Here is a 19,264-nt window from a genome sequence, read left to right on the forward strand (position 1 = left end):
CTATGGAGGTTGCCTTTCGAGGGATGGAAAGGAAGAATCTTCAACATCAGTGGGCAGCTGAGAAAGTTGCCATGCAGGAAGCTTGGAACATAGAAAAAGTTGAATTGGAGAGCAAGGCCACCACCACAAAAGCCAAGAAGATGGATGCTTTACAGGTATTGCAAGGCGTTTGGACAAAGCAGAAAACAGCTGAACGAGACCTGCAACGGCTAAGGGGAGCTCCGAGCACAGGGATGTTCTCCCATCCTTCTTCTTGAGTCAAAGTTTGTTTTTGTTGTTTTCATGTTCCGCAGTTGTTTGGAAGACGACTTTTCTTTTTTTTGGTGGGGGTGGGGGGGCGGAATAGATGTAGTCGGAATAAAGTAACTATTATGTTTAGTACTTGTTAAAACTAGTCAGGGTACGTAGTTAGGAGGTGAGGGAATGCATCCGTTGGTTTCCAACCAACCGACCCTTTTATAAATATTTGGAATATTGTCAATGTACTCATGTTGATTTTTGGTATTAATAAAGAAATCATTTCCTCGCCTGATGGTATTGTGGTATGAATGGTATGCTCTACATTTTACATCATATGTATTTCAATTGGGCTATTTTGTATGGTTAGCATATGTATATCTCTGTGAACTTGAGTGATATTTCCACTCTACAAAGAAGCAGAGTAATGTCCCCTACATACCACACTCCATGTGTAGATATATAAACTTTCAAAGAAGACATGTTGCATACTGATTCCATTATAAATGAATAAAGACCCATAATTAAAATCAAACCTGATTACCACGTAATCAGCTAAGTAAGAGATCGCTAATGAAGACAATGTCAGTTAAGACATAAAGATGATTAAATGGCCAGCGATTATCAACCATGATTGTGAAAAACTATGAGTAGTGCTTCTAGTCCATCATAAGTCACTTTGTGTATTCCGCTTCATCATCTTGAAGTTGTTAAACAAGGGAAATTGACTTTAAAGGTAAGGAGAGATGAATTACAAGAAATAGTAAATATAAATAGAAGAGCATCTACATGTCATGGAACCCAAAATCATAACAAGAGAGATGAAGATAACTTGAAAAGCCATCCAAAGAGATCAGATAGAGGAGAGTTGAAGAAGTAAAGCTTGATCATAAGAACAAGGATAAACTTCAACTTATTTGTATGTAAAAAACCGTTGCCGGCTCCCAATTTGAATATCGTGCACAATTTATTGTTAGCAACGTTTATATGCTTCTAACTTATTTAATTCTTTCCCAAGTCCACTACACAATAATAATTGCAAGAATTTTGAAAAGAAGATGTAGAATCAGATTATAATTGCAAGGAAAATTCTTTCATTTCTTATTGAGAATCTCAAACCAGAATTGCATATATAACTATGGGCACCTGCACTGTAGTCAAATATGCCTAGCTGTGCTGCCAATTATCCGTCCTTAACTACCAATTCCAGCTGTAATGAAGAATGCCCTTGTCATCAACTAATGTGCAGGTTACTAGTCACATGCAAGGAACTAGCTGCTGTGACGTGTCACCTTTCCTGTCTTGGTATGGCTGCTTCTTTGAAGTGTAAGCTTATGCTGACTTGTAGCTCTGATTTTACCATGCAAACTGGAGACACTGGCCCATACTAATGCTACAACCTCCTCAGCTATAATCACGACTCTCAATGGTGAATCACAGGTCACAAACAATGGCCGCCGGCTATGAAGAAGGATCACAGCTTACACAAAATCCGTGTGGTCTCCTAACTAAATCATAACCACTCAATTTGCAGGTTTGTGTTTGAGATTTGTGCATGGCTCCTTTCAAACAGTAACACCAACTTGTAATATCACCATTCCTTCCCCATTACAAATCGCAGGCAAAGCTAACAATTTAGACAAATCACAAGTAATGAAAATTATAATATCTCCCAGCAAAGACACACAATCTCCTCAATTCAGTATTTGAATACTAACAGGAATCTCCACAATTCAGCCAATGTCTCAAATTCCAAACTCCAATATCAGCTTCTCCGTAGACACAGGCAAAACAGTAGGAGTAAAGTAGCAAATTATTATAAATCAGCAATAATTTGCACAACACTCAGAATTCTCAGAATTAAGAAACCAATCCCCCATCACAGAAAAACACAGTAAAGAGATCTATCCAATGAAGCCACTATACATCAGCAGTAACTCCAAACAAACTTCAGAAACTCAGAGACCCTTATACATCAGCAAGGGCATACAGTTAAGAACCCAGGAAAAAGCCACAAAGGCACAAAATTAAATCTATAATCGAGCATCCTTTTCCCAATGAAATGAGCTCTCGTTTATAAGCTTTTGTTGGCAAAAGTTTCCATAAAACCCCCCTTTAGAAAACATGGAAGTTTCTCAAAAGAACTCAACACTAAAAACTTTTCAACTTGCTTTTTAGAAATATCTCTATAAGTCATTATTATAATAATATAAACATTATTATAATAATGCAATTCAATAAATAATAAATAAATAAGAGCTCATGCAATTATTAGCCTGATCAACCATAGGTGACAACCAACTGCCAAGCCACCCACTGCACTGCCAAAATAGCAACTACTCAAAATAGACTTACTAAAAATAGTAAATCCATAATTGAGACCCCCAAAATGCATTGTCAGCTCACAAGGGTCGCTATGATGAGCTAACTCTACCAACTGCATAGACTAGCCAAAAACGGGGACATTACATTGTAATCCCTTGTTTGAAACAGAAGTAGACAAAACCTACGATAGCCCACTCCTTCAAGTGAAGGAAGAGGCTATTTTAAAATCACACAAAGGCAAAGATGAAAAAAAATTGTGATCCCAGTGCATATTTAATCAAGGAGCAAATCAGACCAATTTGGATTTGTATATCAAACCCTAACAAAGGTGGTAGTAAACATTATTTAAGTGATCTACATAAGGTTGTAATTCAAATTTGGATTCCTTTGTTTAGACAATCAGATGTTGAATGTTTGAGTTTAGTAATGAGAAGGGGTAACCCTTAGTGCATTCTACCCAAAAGTAGTCATTGCTCAAGATGACATTAGTTGATGAGCAAATGGCTAGATCATGGCAAACTTTAGAGAAGCTAATTAAGTCTGCAAGTATCATTCCAATATCCACCCATATCAACATTCTAAGAGGATGCTATAAGTATACACTACCACCTACCCCATGACGAAGAAGGTGACATAACAGAAGATTAAGAAATTATTCTTTTGGCATCTTCAAAAAAGATACAAGGCTTTTGATTCAATGGTTGAACAATGTTCTTTAATCATCAATGAAGGTTGAGTCCATTAAACACTTCCCAAGACCTCCAAAGAGGCATTTACAGCTTGGACATGAAAGTCAAATTGTTGAAATAAAAAAAAACGAAGCATCTATATGATGATACACAAGGACAATTTAGTTCAATTTTCAGTTGCAGCTTTAGTCTTTGGTATCTGGAAATCTACGTGACGAGTGAATTGCATGATGAGTCAGATGATATCAACCTAAAGCAATGGATGTATGTTAAATCATTCTAGAGACTTATTTGGGATCCAGTAATCTTTATGACAATATAAGAATGCCTGTGGGCAAGCATTTTCCAAGAAAAAGAGAAAGTAATGTCTCCTATACATACCACACTTCATGCACAGATATGTCAACTTGCAAAGAAGACATGTGGCGTATCAATTCTATCATAAGAGCATAAAGACCCACAGTTAAAAATCAAACCAGATTACCAAGTAATCGGCTAAAGAAGATATCACTAATGAAAACTATGTCAATTAAGACATAAAAACAATTAAATGAGCAGTGATTATCATTCACATAAGGGTATGATTAATAATAACAAACTTTAGATGTTATCTGATGGAATCATTACAAAATTGTCATTAACTGAAAGGGTGTAATAAAGGTGTTGTTATAGATGAAGGGATGAGATGCATCCAAACCACATGACTCTTCATTCCATAACATGAATATAAGAAGAAACTCGATCTATCCTTTCAATCATCATCGAATAATTTGCTTGTTTCTTTAATCCAGACTGGATTGCCTCTATAAGCATTTGCCACTTTGGCTAACCGGTTGTGAGTTCATAACTCTATATCAGAGACAGCCCCATTTGCAGACTTATATTGTACTATCAGATCAGCATTACATATTTATATTGCACAGGTGAAAGGTTCAATATTCAGAACCAACAATTATATGGCTGAAACAATAACCTTATTGGTCACTGCATATTGTTAAAAGATACATCATATAGAGCATCTTCAGCATTGTAATTAATTGAGTCTCTCGTTTGTCCAAACTAAGAGATCACAAGGATTGCCTTCATACATTATCAGTAATCTGAAAGATTGCAGGGATTGCCCTGTAAGCACAGCCATCTTAATTTCATAATATATTCTTTTAGCTGTGTTAATCTTTATTTCATACTTTATTTGTCATATCTGAAACAGCAAGATAATTCTGTAAATACTTCAAAATAATTTGCATAATCAAACAACTATATCAGATATCACCACAACTGCATTATAGTCAAATCATTCTTGTGTATGTCATCGTACAAATCAATCATTAAAGTATCTATATTGGGGCATCAAACCTTCTATTGGCATACATATCAGTGGCTACAACTGTAAGGATTCTAGTTAAGTATTTCATAATCTTTGGTGAATTAAGCTTGTCTCCGAGAATTGGATAGATAGAAGAAACTATCTACCCATGATCATAGGATGATCTATATAGTTGATGGAATGGCTTGGCCTTTATTGCTTTATATTTGACATCCAACATAATATTAAAGTTTAGGAATGGCGCATTAACAAGGTAAGAGATAATCAAAATAGACACAAGAATGCCAAGTGGGAACGTCCAACCCCTAGTTTGCAACACAAGAAATTAGGTTATCATCAAATATGATGTGATGTCCCCGTTTTGGAGTAGTAAATCATAATTAAACACTAACAATTAATTAAAAAATACAATATAATCCTTAATATTATATTAAAATATTAATATAATAATTTATTAAAACATTAAAAAATATATATATAATAAAGTAATAGTATATTATAACTATAATAAGAATTGATAAGTCGGAGATAATTTCCACAGCAAGTCAAATTGTGATATTGCTATCAAGATTAAACTGTGATTTTGAGTCAAACTCATTGACCCATGTTTCATGAGTAGTGATTCAACATGAATCCATCTCTCATGAGAATAAATGGAACACTTAGCACTCATTGGATCTAGGTGATGCTCACAAGGGTGAAGCACCGGGACTTCCCAGGAGGTCACCCATCCCAATACTACTCCAGCTTGAGCGCGCTTAACTACGGAGTTTCCTCCATGGTTAAACCCAAAGCTTGCAACCCCATTTGCAAAACCTTCACCAAGTGTTGTGCCTTATGAACCATTCATTAGATGTATGGTTCAGTATATTAATATTTCAGTATATTAAGATATGAATATAATCTTAATAAAATACTATAAATATGAACAATAAAGACAAATAATAAAAATATATAAAATACAATAATGGAAATATGAATATAATATAAATTAAATAATAAACAAATGTAATAGCATTAATGGAATATAATAAAATTAAAATTAAACAAGGACAGCAATGTCAGGCACCCATCAAATATGATCCTTTGCGAGGCAAAAATTACAACAAAGTGGGCAAATATAGACTAATGCTGGTAGTAAAAGCATATTGTGATTGCCCATCCAATTCAGAGGTAAGGATTATGAGATTCATCTACTAATGGAGTCGACTAATCAAGAAGAGTCGACAGTAATAGTTAACCAATGTTTATCAGTCATGATGCCTATCAAGACACCAACGATTGAGTGGTAAGAGTTGTGAGATAGTCATTACATATGTTTACCGCATAGGTTAATTAAGAATTGCACACAGATAAAGAACACGAACACGAACAGCAGAACTCTCCTTATTATTCGCATATGCCAGAACATTACATTATGCTTCGATGATATGATATCTCATGATAAGATGAATACAATGCTTCCCAAGGGGTTATAAATACTTTCCGAAGAACTTTCCCGAAGGAGTCCGTTGGCCACATACATGTCGTTACATAAAAACCTTTCCGAAGGGATCCATCGGCTGATACACAATTTCCTTTTCGAAGGGACCCGTCGGCTGATACACAATTTCCTTTCTGAAGGGACCCGTCGGCTGATACATAATTTCCTTTCCGAAGGGACCCATCGGCTGATACACAATTTCCTTTCCGAAGGGACCTGTCAGCCGATACACAATTTCTGCCGAAGGGACCCGTCGGCTAATACATAATTTCCTTTCCGAAGGGACCCATCGGCTGATACACAATTTCTACCGACAACATCATCCCCCCCAAAAAAGAAAAGTCGTCTCCTGACGACTATTCCAAAATCTCTGAGACAAATCAACAATCAAAATACATTGACTGACTAATTGGTCTTCAACACTGTCACCTTAGCCAATCTGACATCTGACCCTGATAGCCACCTGTGTCGCTGCACTGCCTCCAACTGGATGATCAGCTCCTCCCGAGCTCTCTACACATCCACCAAGACAGCCTCACGGCCAACACCTACTCTCAGTGCCTCTGGTACATAGACACTTCAGGCCTGCAGCAGCTCTAAATCTTCTCAACTGGTCAGACTCCCACGACTGATATCCGCAACGACTGGGGATCCAGGAGGCAACGCCCTCGGCGGGGTCAAGGGGAAGCGCCCTCGCGGGGTCCTGGGGCAGCGCCCTTGGTGCGCTTTAGCACTTCGCAACCCACACAGAAATGCACGGAACACACCATTTCTGTCATTATCTGCCGATTCTGCACTCTTTCTGGCAACCACGGATGCGTCCCCTTCCCTTTGGCATCATCTGTCACTCATTCTGAACAACTTGATTCTGTCGTCGTTTTTTTTTTTTTTTCTTTTTTTTCTTTAGAAAACCTCCTACCACCCTTCTGTGATGAAATCCGTACGGCTTCAATCTTGACACTGTCTGCTGATTGCATATGGATGCCTCCTTCCTAGAGCTACCATGCACACGGGTTTTGATGAAACAATTCTGAAGGCGTCTTCACTATTTCAATCTTTTGGAAAAGCCGTACTGCAATATCCCACCAAGTCTTCAAAATCCGTATGATGGAAATTAACAAATTTTGGCTCCAAATTCCGTACGTTAACCTTCTGAAGCTATCAAAATCCGTACGATGGTTTCAGTGTTACAATATGCAACTTTTAAAAACTGTACAGTGCAAGAAAAAGCCGTACCACAGCAAAACCGTACACCAACTTTGAAGATGGAAACCGTACATTGTCTTTAAAAACCGTACTACAAATATGAAATCCATACATCGTCTTTAAAAACCGTACTACAAACATGAAATCCGTACATTGTCTTTAAAAACCGTACTACAAACATGAAATTTGTACATTGTCTTTAAAAACCGTACTACAAACATGAAATCTGTACATTGTCTTTAAAAACCGTGCTGCAATTATTAAATTATCTGAAAAACCGTACACCCTCCTTTAGATATGAAAAACCATACGTTACTTCCTTTTCCCTTCAAATGAAAACCCGTACGATGTTGTCCCCTGTAATTATGAAACCATACGGTACCGTACGGTACTTTTTCTTTTTTTCTTTTTTTCTTTTTTTTTTTGGTTTTTTTTTTTCGATTTTTTTTTTTTTTTTAATTTTTTTTTTTTTAAATTTTTTTTAAGAAAGAATAGCTAAGTCAGTACCCTTCGACCATCGTCACCGTCGGTCTGCAATGATGAAGGGGTCTCCGAAAGGCCATTTTCTGACACAAAAGTCTTCCGCTCGTGATATATCTTCAACTTCGACCCATTCACCGCCTGAGGCACTTTGTGTCCATCCAAAGTCCATAATTTGATTGCTCCATTGTCCCCTACTTACCGAATCTAATACGGCCCAACCCACTTAACCTTGAACTTGCCCGGTTTGATCTCATTCCGGCCGTCATACTTCAATACCCATTGTCCGGACTGAAACCTGCTACGCCTGTTCTGTGTCATCTCCATATCGCCCAGTTTGTCGAAGTTCGCTACCATGGACTTCGTCAGTTGCCCCTTCTGTCCGTCAATAACACATTCACTTTGTACTATTACAACTTTTATTGAACCCTTCCTCTTTGTTGCCTGTGCAGACCGTATCGTGTGTCTTCCTTGCCGCCGGTACCTTTTGCTATATCTGTGGTTTGACATAATACTTTCTTCCTACGCAGTCGTACAGTAGAATCTTTCCTTCTTTTGGGTTCGTACTATATGTTCTGTCCTCCAGCTTCAGTCATATCTGTGTTTCCTTCTTCGGCTTCTCTGTGTTGCTTCGAACATTCATTTCCTCCTTCGGCTTCTCCATGTTCCTTCGGACATTCATTTCCTCTTTCGGCTTCTCCATGTTCCTTCGGACATTCATTTCCTCCGTCGGCTTCTATGTGTTCCTTCGGACATTCATTTCCTCCTTCTTTCTTACTTTCGTCGATCCTTAGCATATTACAACTTGGAAAGAGCTCGTAATCCTCTATCTGCCAGTGGTAAAGACCATTTACTGAATCCAAATCGTCATCTCCTTCCAATCGTAGGACTCCCTCCTGATCAGGTTCCATACTCTGCCTCCTCTCATCGTCTTCTCCTTCAGAATCAGACGATAGAGCTTCTTCTCCAACCATCTGAGTGTGTAGATCGATGACATACTTGCGGCCTTTGCTTTCAAGTGATAAAGTATTTTTCTTCCAATCGTGTTTTGTCTTCGCTTGTATCAACCACCCCCAGCCCAAAATGGCATCGTACCCTTTCCGCCTGAGAGGAATCACAACGAAGTCCAACAGGAATGGTTGTGTTCCGATTTTCACTAGTTGCGCTGTAAGTATTCCCAATGGCTTGATTCCGTGTTGATCGGCAGTTAACAGCTAGAAGGTAGGTGGCCATAATGTCGATCGTCCCAACTTTTTCCAAGTGTCTTCAGGCAACACATTGACACCGGACCCTCCGTCCACAATTGTTTCCGTCAATACAGTCTCGAGAATGCCCATTTCAACAACTGCCGGATAGCGTCCGGATGAAAGAGCTAACAGCATCGGATCTTCTGCACTTGCGCCACTTTCCTTATCTTTTTTGTCCGCTGCACTTTCTCCACTTTCCTGCTTCCTTCCATGTTCTCCTGGTAGTTGGGCAATGGGAACGATGTTTGTGAGTGTCGATTGGAGCTGAGGCATAGTGAGCAACAGATCACTTATCCTGACAGGTATCTCGGCTTGCAAAATTTTCCGTACAATGTTTTGTTTTACGCAATTCCGTACGGAAGTACTCGGTGTGTCCTTCAAGTGTGTCGTTTCTACCTGTGTTGCTTTCTGGATCTCTACCCGTGCTTCCTCCAGTCTTTTCTTTTCTTCCACCGTGTCGGGGTACACTTTCGCTTGCTGCCGATTGATGGCCAAAACCTCTTCTTCGTTCGTCCCGACGGTGATCAAGTTTACTCCTGACTTCGGACACCTAGCATCTTCATGATCACCAGGTTCACACCATCTGCATAACAACTTCGGTTTGTTCGTCGTTGTGCAATCTCAGGCGAAATGACCCCACAGATTGCATGCGCAGCATTGAACAATTGGCCGACCATTCGCATCGTACTGAATTCGACTCCTTCCTCCATTGTTGTTATTGCCACCATTGTTGTTATTGCTGTTGTTGTTTTGACCGCACCGGTTGTTTCTGTATCCACCTAATGTGGCACCTTCCGTACTGGTGTTCCCGTTCCCTCCTGACAGGGATGCCTCCTGCGACAGGAACACTTGCTGCAGTGTCCTTGTTTTTAAGTTGAAAGGGCATTCCTTTACCGAGTGTCCCAGGATCTGGCAAATTTCACAAAATTGATCTTTCAGCCAGGACCCCTTCGTATGGCTTTCTTTCTTACACTCCGTGCACCATAGGTCATTACCCTTAGTCTCCTTGTTCATGTTTTTGAATTCCTTCATCATCCACATCATATCCTTCTGGAGGGCACGGACCTTCCTGTTGCTTCCCTCGTAATCGTCACTGCTATCTTCTCCTAAAGGGTCATCGTCATCTGAATCCGATGAGATGGTCTTCTTTTTCTTCTTAGTCTTCTGGTCACTTTCGAGGTTCATTGCCCGATTGTACGCTTCATTGTATGTTGATGGTGGCACGATCTTCATCTTTTTTCGCAGCTTCAGGTGAAGGCCTTCAATGAACCATCTTTTCTGAAGCCCATCTACCGGCTTATTCTCCATTTTACTGATTAAGTCCTTTAATCTCCTGGTGAAGACCCGTACTGTTTCATTCTTCTTTTGCTTGGTATTGAATATCTCCGCTACAATTTCATTATCATCACGCAAAAGTTGAAATTCTGCGATGAACTCCTTAATGTTATCCCAACTATTTAATTTTTGTGGATCAGCATCAGTAAACCAATCAATCGCAACACCCCGTAGGGTAGCAAGAAATTGTTGGATCCATTCGTTTGTATCTGTTATGCCGTTTGCCCTCCAGATCGTTTCACATGTTTTACAATGTCGAATGGGATCAACTGCTTCATCACCATCGAATTTAGGCAATTTTTCCTTCGGACCTGCCATTATCACTGTATGTCGAGGGTTTTGTTGTGTACCTATGCTATTTTGCACTCTCGCGCTATTTGGAGCACCCGCGCTATTCTGAACTCCCGCGCTATTTTGAACACCCACGCTGTTCTGCACAGCCGCGTTGTTCTGGACACCTGCGCTGTTCTGCACACCTACGCTGTTCTCTACACCTGCGCTATTTTCTGCTTCCGCACTGTTTTCAATACCCGCGCTGTTTTCTGCTTCTGCGCTGTTTGGTGAAGAGGGTTCGTCAACCGAAGCCGTTCGTTCCGGAAGTATATCTCGGACGAAGAGGTCACTCCACGCTCGTGCTCCGTCGGCACTCCGAACCGTGCGAGTCGATCTCCTTCCGTCAGGATTCTCTTCCCATGGCGTATGCAGGTTTAGAAACTCCTACCTCACTTCTTCCACCAACTCAAGCCGTTGTCAAGTCTCCTTCAACAATCCTTCTGCGCTCTTGTTTCCGTCGGCAATTTTTTGAAATCTCCTTCGACGCTCTGTCTACTGAGCCAGAATTAAATTTTCCTGCACAACACATATGTCATCTTTTTCTTTCAGCTTATTCTTATCTTTGCTCAACTGATTCGGCATTTAATTCATATCCACCTGCCTGCGTACCAGGTCAATAGCACCAAATGTTTACCGCATAGGTTAATTAAGAATTGCACATAGATAAAGAACACGAACACGAACAGCAGAACTCTCCTTATTATTCGCATATGCCAAAACATTACATTATGCTTCGATGATATGATATCTCATGATAAGATGAATACAATGCTTCCGGAAGGGGTTATAAATACTTTTCGAAGAACTTTCCCGAAGGAGTCTGTCGGCCACATACATGTCGTTACATAAAAACCTTTCCGAAGGGATCCATCAGCTGATACACAATTTCCTTTCCGAAGGGACCCGTCGACTGATACACAATTTCCTTTCCGAAGGGACCCGTCGGCTGATACACAATTTCCTTTCCGAAGGGACCCGTCGGCTAATACACAATTTCTAGAAGGGACCCGTCGGCTGATACACAATTTCCTTTCCGAAGAGACCCGTCGGCCGATACACAATTTCTATCGACGACAACATACACCAACATAATTATGATGCTTAATATCTGCCAAACTAGGGCATTGGCTTCAAACCAATATCAATTGAAAAAAATGGTTAATTAATTAGTTTAGTCTAAAGTAGTCACAGGAATTATTTGTTCAATCAGTCAAATGGTGCGGTGAATAAGGCTGGCAACCCACAATTGGATCCCTTTGTGACTTATTAAATGGAGATGGGAGGAATTTCATATCCAGTATGGAAATGCAGCAGTTATCTTAGTTTGGGTGTACAGTTATAAATGTTAAAAACCAGAAAGCTATTATAATCAAAAAAATCAGATCAGAGACTATACCGGGATTGCATGAATAGAAGACTAATAAAAAACAACATAGGCTGAGGTTGCAAACGTTCAAGAATTGATCTGTGTTAGCCCCTTTTTGACAAGCCAAAATATGAAATTTTTGCATCAAAATCATTGCCCAAAGCATTTGGAGTTTGAAAGAGTACATGTTGAATCCTCTGCCATTCAAAAGAAGAAACATCACTAATTCAGTCCAGTTATTAAAATGACTTTAAAAGTCCGTTTGAGAATAATGTGAAAAATCATTCAAACCTTCCATAAAAGGTCTCATCTATAAGTTAATGTTAACTTGCTAGAACAAAAATGGATGCATGCGTATTGTAAAGTCATCCTGCCATCAGTCAAATAATAAACTTTCTAAAATGATCAACAATATGAGCTCTTCTTTTACATAACGGATGTACGAAATAGTTATATTGGTCCAGTTACCAACTCAAATTTCCAAACCACTGATGGGATCGCATGTGATGGGTGGTAGTACAAGATAGCTTCATAATTATTAATACATCATACAACATTAGTAGGGAATTCAAAGTTGATAAAAGATCTCCAAAAGCTGAAAAAGAAAAGGTGACTGACAAGATCCACTTGCAAAACTCTCGAAAACAAAAGTGCATCCAAAGTCTGATGATGAATAAGAAAGCTATTTCTATTGGTGCATTATCTCGACTTCATATTCCCAAAGTTGGCCAAGCATGTCAAATAAAGGCAACAAGTGACCATGATGTCTATAAGTCATTTAGCCAAGTTTATTAAGTTGCTCAGAATGCGGACAAAAGGAATAATGGTGCAGGAAGTTTCAAGTCATCGGAGTTTTGGAATTTTTAGCAAGGCTCACAACATACCGAAAAGACAAACATAATATTGTATCAGCAATTTAATAACAATCATAAGTTGACCAATTTGCAAAACGTTCCAACAAAGGGAGTTTCTCATTTCTGCTCAAAAGCCAAAGGAAGTAGTTATTATGACTACCAAAGGGATCGAATCTTATTTATAGGCACCCACATAATTTCTTTTACAATTAAGGGAGTTACTTGACAAACTTTGAAGCAAATGCAATTGGCATGTACATAGCCAAATACCTTGCTGTCATTCTCCCAACCCATGTTGTTGTTGAAAATTATAGCTTCAATAGAGATCTTCACCTCTGATATTGCTAGAGAAGAGATTTATGATGATATTTCTGTCATATTCATTTACATCTTTCTTATAACCAAGTGAGCACGATGTGACATTCAAGGTGTGCTAGGTGTCTCATCCTAAATATATGACATTTTATTATATGAAGAGACATGCATTTAGAAATATGAAGAGACTTGCATTCGGAAAAATGGAGAGACTTTTGGTTATGATATAATGTGTCTCTCAATTCAATTTATATATAATTTCTTTATGTGATAAGTATTGTATTCAGTTGAAAGTATTTTAATCGAACTTCTTTAATTTAATAAAACAGGTTTTTTTTTGTGTGGCTGGGTTTTTCCCCTCATGTTGGAGGGTTTTCCCAAGATAAATAGTTGTGCTTTGTGTCTTATTGTTCTTATTTTGGTTATTGTTGTTTATCTTTATTTTTGGGCAAAACATTAACATGGTATCAGAGCTAGGTTAGGTATCAGCAAATAAGGGAGTTTCTCTTGTTCTCTAGTTCCTGTATATTTTTCTCTAGCATCGGATTTTTCCCCGGGAGTGTTTTTGTGACTAGTCTGACTGAGGCATTTTTACTTGTCTGGCGTCGTTTTCATACAGCATCGTTTTTTTGAGTATATGGCATGGCCCCATTTCGTTTCTCAAACCAGACTTTCCTCAAACTGTGTCACTGCTTTTCTCAAACCTGACTTTCCTCGGACCTGTGGCATTAAAACAATGCAATATAAACTTAAAAGTCAAAACTATAAAGCACTGAAGCACAACCTAAATTTTTTTTCTTTTCCCGTTGACAAAGCAGTCAATGATATTAATTTGCAGACTTTGCTATTTGGAGTGATATAAACTACACAATACCGCCGTGATATTTGGGATATAATGTTGCTGAGTAATTTGGTGTTTAATTCATTTTCAAATACAACTCACGATATATCGCAGAATTTTACAACTATGATTTGAAGAATGCATTTATCGGTTGAACTTGATCATCTTGTGGCTTTGTGGGAACGAAAACTCTTGCAAGGAACATCTTCTACATTGGCGAAAGCCCCAATCTGAAAGATTGACTCGGGGTTTCATTCAAGAATCACAGCTAGACTTCATTGTGGATTGTATCTCTAATTTTACATAGAGTATATTCAGAGAATATTTGTGGGAGGCCAATCTAAGGGAGATTGAAGGATTTACCTTGTTGATAATCTACTTCTGTTTCTGTTTGTACAAGTCTGAGATGCTGTAATCAGATGTCATTGAATCTGGAGTGTTAATGAAGGTACATCTGAACCTTTAAATTGGCTGAAGGTTTAAGTCTCTTCAGTTTTGAATCTTCAGACTTATAGTATTTGTTTTCTTACATTATGAAAGGCATTGTGTGGGCATAAACCTCCATGTAGACACATGCAATAAACTTATTCAGTTCAGCAAGCAAAAACCTTCAGATTTCGCATACAAATTCAAGAAAAATTGGGGTTAGTCACCATAGCATTTCATCATGCAAACCATACTCTTTATGTAGCTTAGGACATAATCAAGCACGTGTTCAGGAAAAAAGTTTATGGCTTAGAATTACTTTAAATAATATTACTTGTAAGTTAGGGTTTCTTATAGCATAAATAGTTTGGGTTTATATTCATGTTAAATTATTTTTCCTCATAAATTGTACACAAATCAGGATTTTATTGTTGCAAAGTCAAAACTTTTTGTTTTACTAACTTGTTCTCTTGGTTGATATGCTCTGTCAGCAGCAAAAACAATCCCCTTTGATGAAAGATCAAAGTCCAAATATGTGTCTACCTGAAGAACAAAACCACTAAGATCTTGTAAGAAATTTCTAATGCAAATAAAAAGGTAAAAAACTTAAAGAATTAGTCTCCTTCCTGGCATAAGGTTTGATTTTTAATTGAAAGAAATCAAATTATAACCAAGATCAATATACCTCTGAACTATGGTTAAGCATATCTGCCCATGGAATTAATGCAATTTGATTGTTCATTGATGGTAAACGAACCTGCATGACCACAAACATGATGATCTTATGCACTTACTGCAGGATTTGATAAACTTTATTTTGTGTTGAATCAAATAAAATTACACAAAAATATGTCAAATTAAGTATGTGAAAGTTCAACATCAAAAATATTTAGCTACAAAAAAGAAATTTGTGCAATTCATGGTTGACTAATTTTAACAAATATGTAAATTCATACTAAGAAAATCCTTGATGATGGCCTGATTGAATAGATTGAAGGCCCATGGGTGGTGCAGTGATTGATGAGTTAGCATCCTCATTCATAGGGGCATGCTTTAAAGTTGAGACAACCCTACTGTCTTCTGGATTTTAACACAAATGGATGAAATATTGCAATCCATTCCAACAGGGATGGTAGCAGAAATAAATGAAAAATTAGCCAAGAAGCCCATGAAGGGAGACATGAGTTGAGGCCTACATTATTGTGAATGGAGGTAGTGATGCTTATGACATGTAAGCAACTTCCATGAGGCATGGTAGAAAGGATTAGCCAATAGTCCAATTGTAGATAGGCAAGCTAACACCATAAGGAACAATAGAAAAAGTGAATATGTAATAAGAATGAAACAATAAAATGCACTTTAAATGGTTATTTGAGTTAAGCTTATTGCAAAGAATCCTACACTCTTGTGACTCTTAAAATGACTGAATGTAGTTACTAGGCACAATCTTCCTGAATCAGCTTATGAGATGGTAGTCTTCAAGTTATCAGTAAACGAAGGCCATATCTGTTTCTCAACCTTTCCGAGTCCAACTTTGCAAATGCCCTTTGATAGAATTATGTTTTTTTGTTTAGCATCTGGTGCTAAAGTGGCCCCTCGTGTCTTCAGTCCTTGGTTGGCCAGATACGCCTCGTATATGCTTAACCAATATGGGTTGGAATTGGGCTGCCAAAGCAAAATCGTGAGATATCTTGGTATTCCTTTTGCTATAGAGCCTTCAATCTCCAAATTTATAGTAAGATAAATAAGAAACACATTAAGTGGAAAACTCACTCCCTTTCTCTTGCTGGGAGAGTCCAAGTTGTACAGAAAGTGCTCTCTTCACATCATCTTTATTTTGCCTCCTCTTGGCTGTTTTCTATATATCAGACTAAAATGCTTGAAAAGATTCTTAAGACTTTCTTAGGTCAGATGGGACGGGTTCAAAGAGAAGGCACTATGTAAAGTGGGAGTGGTGTGTTTACCAAGGAGACTTGGGGGGTCTTGGCTTAAAAGATCTTAAAGCTCATGGGATAGCTCTTGCCTCTAAATGGATATACAAAGCCTTTTGGGGAGATGAACACTAGGTCATAGTGAGGAACAATATTGAAAGATCAGTGATTAGAAAAGCTACACAATGGAAGGACATCTCATTTGGGACATCATAATGGGAGACTTTAAAATGAAGACTTTTGGGTCTAAAGTATTCAATTCTTTCTGGAATGCTTGGTCTCAATTGAGGGAGTTGTCACTTTCAGAGGTGTTTTTGGTGGAACTCCAGTCTATGTTGTTGTTGACAGATTGATCCAGTGGGGACTATATTTAAATAACAAGTCACTAGCTTTAACACAGAGTTGCTTGGCAACAAAATGGAATCAAAAAGGTATTTCTATCATCAGTGATCTACTGGTCAATAATAAGCTAGGGTTGTGGGATGAGATTTCTAATAAATATAGTATCCCCAATTCTCAAAAGAAAACATATACTCTATTATCTAAAGTGATTAACAGTGAACAGATGGGCATAATTATGGATAGTGATACATACGGTAAATCCTCAAAATGGATTGATGGCACTCTTCTCCTGCATGCTACAAGAAACAACCATATAGCCTGCTCAATAATGATCAATCTATAGTCACACGCATGTCTCAATGTTGGAGGGGGTTAGACTGTCCTTTTTCAAATTGGCTAATTCTATATTTAGTACTTTGGAAAGGCCCATCTGAACCTAAAAAGATCTATTTTAGATGGTTATTGTTGATTAAAAACTTGCAGTAGGACATGTCTTATCTTTTATCAATATTGAGCCTAACATTTGTGATTTGTCTAATAAGGTTGAAAGTTTTGCACATTTGTTCTTTGATTGTATTTATGCCAAAAAAGTCTGGTCTATATTTTTTGGTCTTTCTATTGTGTGGAATAAAAAGCCTGGTCTGTCCTAGAGAGAAGTCTTGGCTGGTTATGTTGAGATATTTGATTTTACGCAAAATAGGTTCTAGTTTGTTCTAACTGGTGAGATCTTATGGCTGCTTTGTAAAGACGGGAATAAAGAGATCTTTCAAAATGAAAGGAGAAGGTCTATTGAGTTTAATCTTAAACTCACACACTTTTCTACAATCCCTCAAGTTTCATTATGCTTGGATATCCCAAGAAGCGGGTTCATGAAGCTGGTTCAAGAAGGCTCATTGCTAAAATACAAAGATGAAGTGAAAGCAGCACTTTACATTGATAACTACCAAAGTTTCTTACTCAAAATGAAATTGATAATCTTAACAAGCTAATGGAAGACTGTCATTTGAATACAGTGGTTAATACAGAGGATCCTGTGCAAACATTGACTGGAATAGTGCAGTTGAACCGGCTCCTAATGTTACTGCATCAAGTTTCATAGCACTTACTCCGCAGCAAGGGGATTGGGACTAAGCTCTCAGCTTCAAACAGTTTAGATGAAAAGTTGTAAACGATTTTTGTATTGACAAGCTATACTGTAAAGACACTCATATATAAAATTAGCAGGCAATAGATAGGAGAAAGTCCATATATTCAAGTCACCTCCCCCAATTTTGTAATTGTTAATACTAATGGGGGTTGGTTGGTCTCTTTAAATCTAGTCTTTTGAACCTTCTGAATATGTTTCTAATGTGGTATTGACTATTTTAATCGAAATAATTTCATATATTTCTATTTATTTATAATACATATCATTTTTTTATTTTAAATGCATGTGTGTCTTGTTGTCCTCCATTTTGTCATCACAAAATGGAGGTAATAATAAGAAACTTTTCAACTAAGATTTGTATATCTCTGAGATAATTCATCGTTTAATTGGTTAACACTGATCAACCAGTCGTTCCCAATTCGCATAGTGAATCTTTTTTTTGAAGGCTTTCGTCAAGTCCTTTCCGTTTTTTTTCCTTTTATTATCCTATGATCGGTTTTTGAAGCCTTCAAAGTACTTATTTGCATTTTCGAGTGTTTGTTTAATTTTCTTTAAGCTTCTTGTTTCGTTCATTCTCTTGCTTTTGGTTTTCCCTTTGATTCGGCATATCTACGAGCTTAATCGAACTTATTAGTCAAAAGATATGGATATTTAAGTGCCCAAAAAGTAGACTCTCCAAGCTCAATTATATATTTAAAATATGGATGTTATATTCTAATGTTGAGTTTCATTTTCTGAAAAATATAACTTAAAATGACTTTATGTTGTGTTTTTAAGTTACTTTATCACTTAAGTGATTTAAGTAACTATAGTGCACTTTATGTTATATTTTCATGTCGAGATGCTTTTTAATTTTTCACTTAAGTGACCATAGTGCACTATATAGACTAATTTGATGTTGAGATTTACTTTAATGTTTTATTTAAAACATCTAGGTAAAATGTTGCTTTTAAATAAATATTTACACAATATGTAAACTATATAGTGTAAATCTTCTATTTGACCCATTTTAAATGATTTTTTGCACAATAATCAATTAGAAATATGTTAAATAGGAAGTTTAAGTTGCACGACTCAATAACATGTCCTTAAAATATGTTTCATGCAACTGCATCCTTAGAGTACGATTTTGTCTTACAAACCCAAATGCATGTAAAGTCAAAGCATATTTTCAGCACATGCCAATACTCTTGGAGAGTGCAATTTGCACTTGAGGCCAAAAGTAAAACATGTGTTTACACTCCTAGAGTGCAATTTGCCCTTTGAAGGAGAAAGATTGACTTAGGCAAATAAAAAGGAAAATTTTAAAACATGCAAAAGGCTTCCAAGAGTCTGATTTGCATGAGAAATGCCATTTACTTGCAAAACATCACATGCATT

General features: G+C 37.6%; 1 protein-coding gene across 1 annotated transcript in view; it reads right to left on the minus strand.

Annotated features, from left to right (window-relative positions):
* Window positions 1-19,264, minus strand: part of LOC149570115 (Rubisco methyltransferase family protein) — a 222,807-nt gene that overhangs the window by 82,676 nt on the left and 120,867 nt on the right. Inside the window, exons 6-7 of the mRNA XM_089822778.1 lie at window positions 15,150-15,221; window positions 14,927-15,007 (exon numbers count right to left, since the gene is read on the minus strand). Of these exons, the coding sequence (XP_089678904.1) occupies window positions 14,927-15,007; window positions 15,150-15,221 (153 nt within the window). The remainder of the gene's footprint in view (window positions 1-14,926; window positions 15,008-15,149; window positions 15,222-19,264) is intronic.

The sequence above is a fragment of the Cupressus sempervirens genome, chromosome 3 (assembly GCF_028749045.1).
Source record: "Cupressus sempervirens isolate cs-2001-9-10 chromosome 3, ASM2874904v1, whole genome shotgun sequence".
NCBI lineage: Eukaryota > Viridiplantae > Streptophyta > Pinopsida > Cupressales > Cupressaceae > Cupressus > Cupressus sempervirens.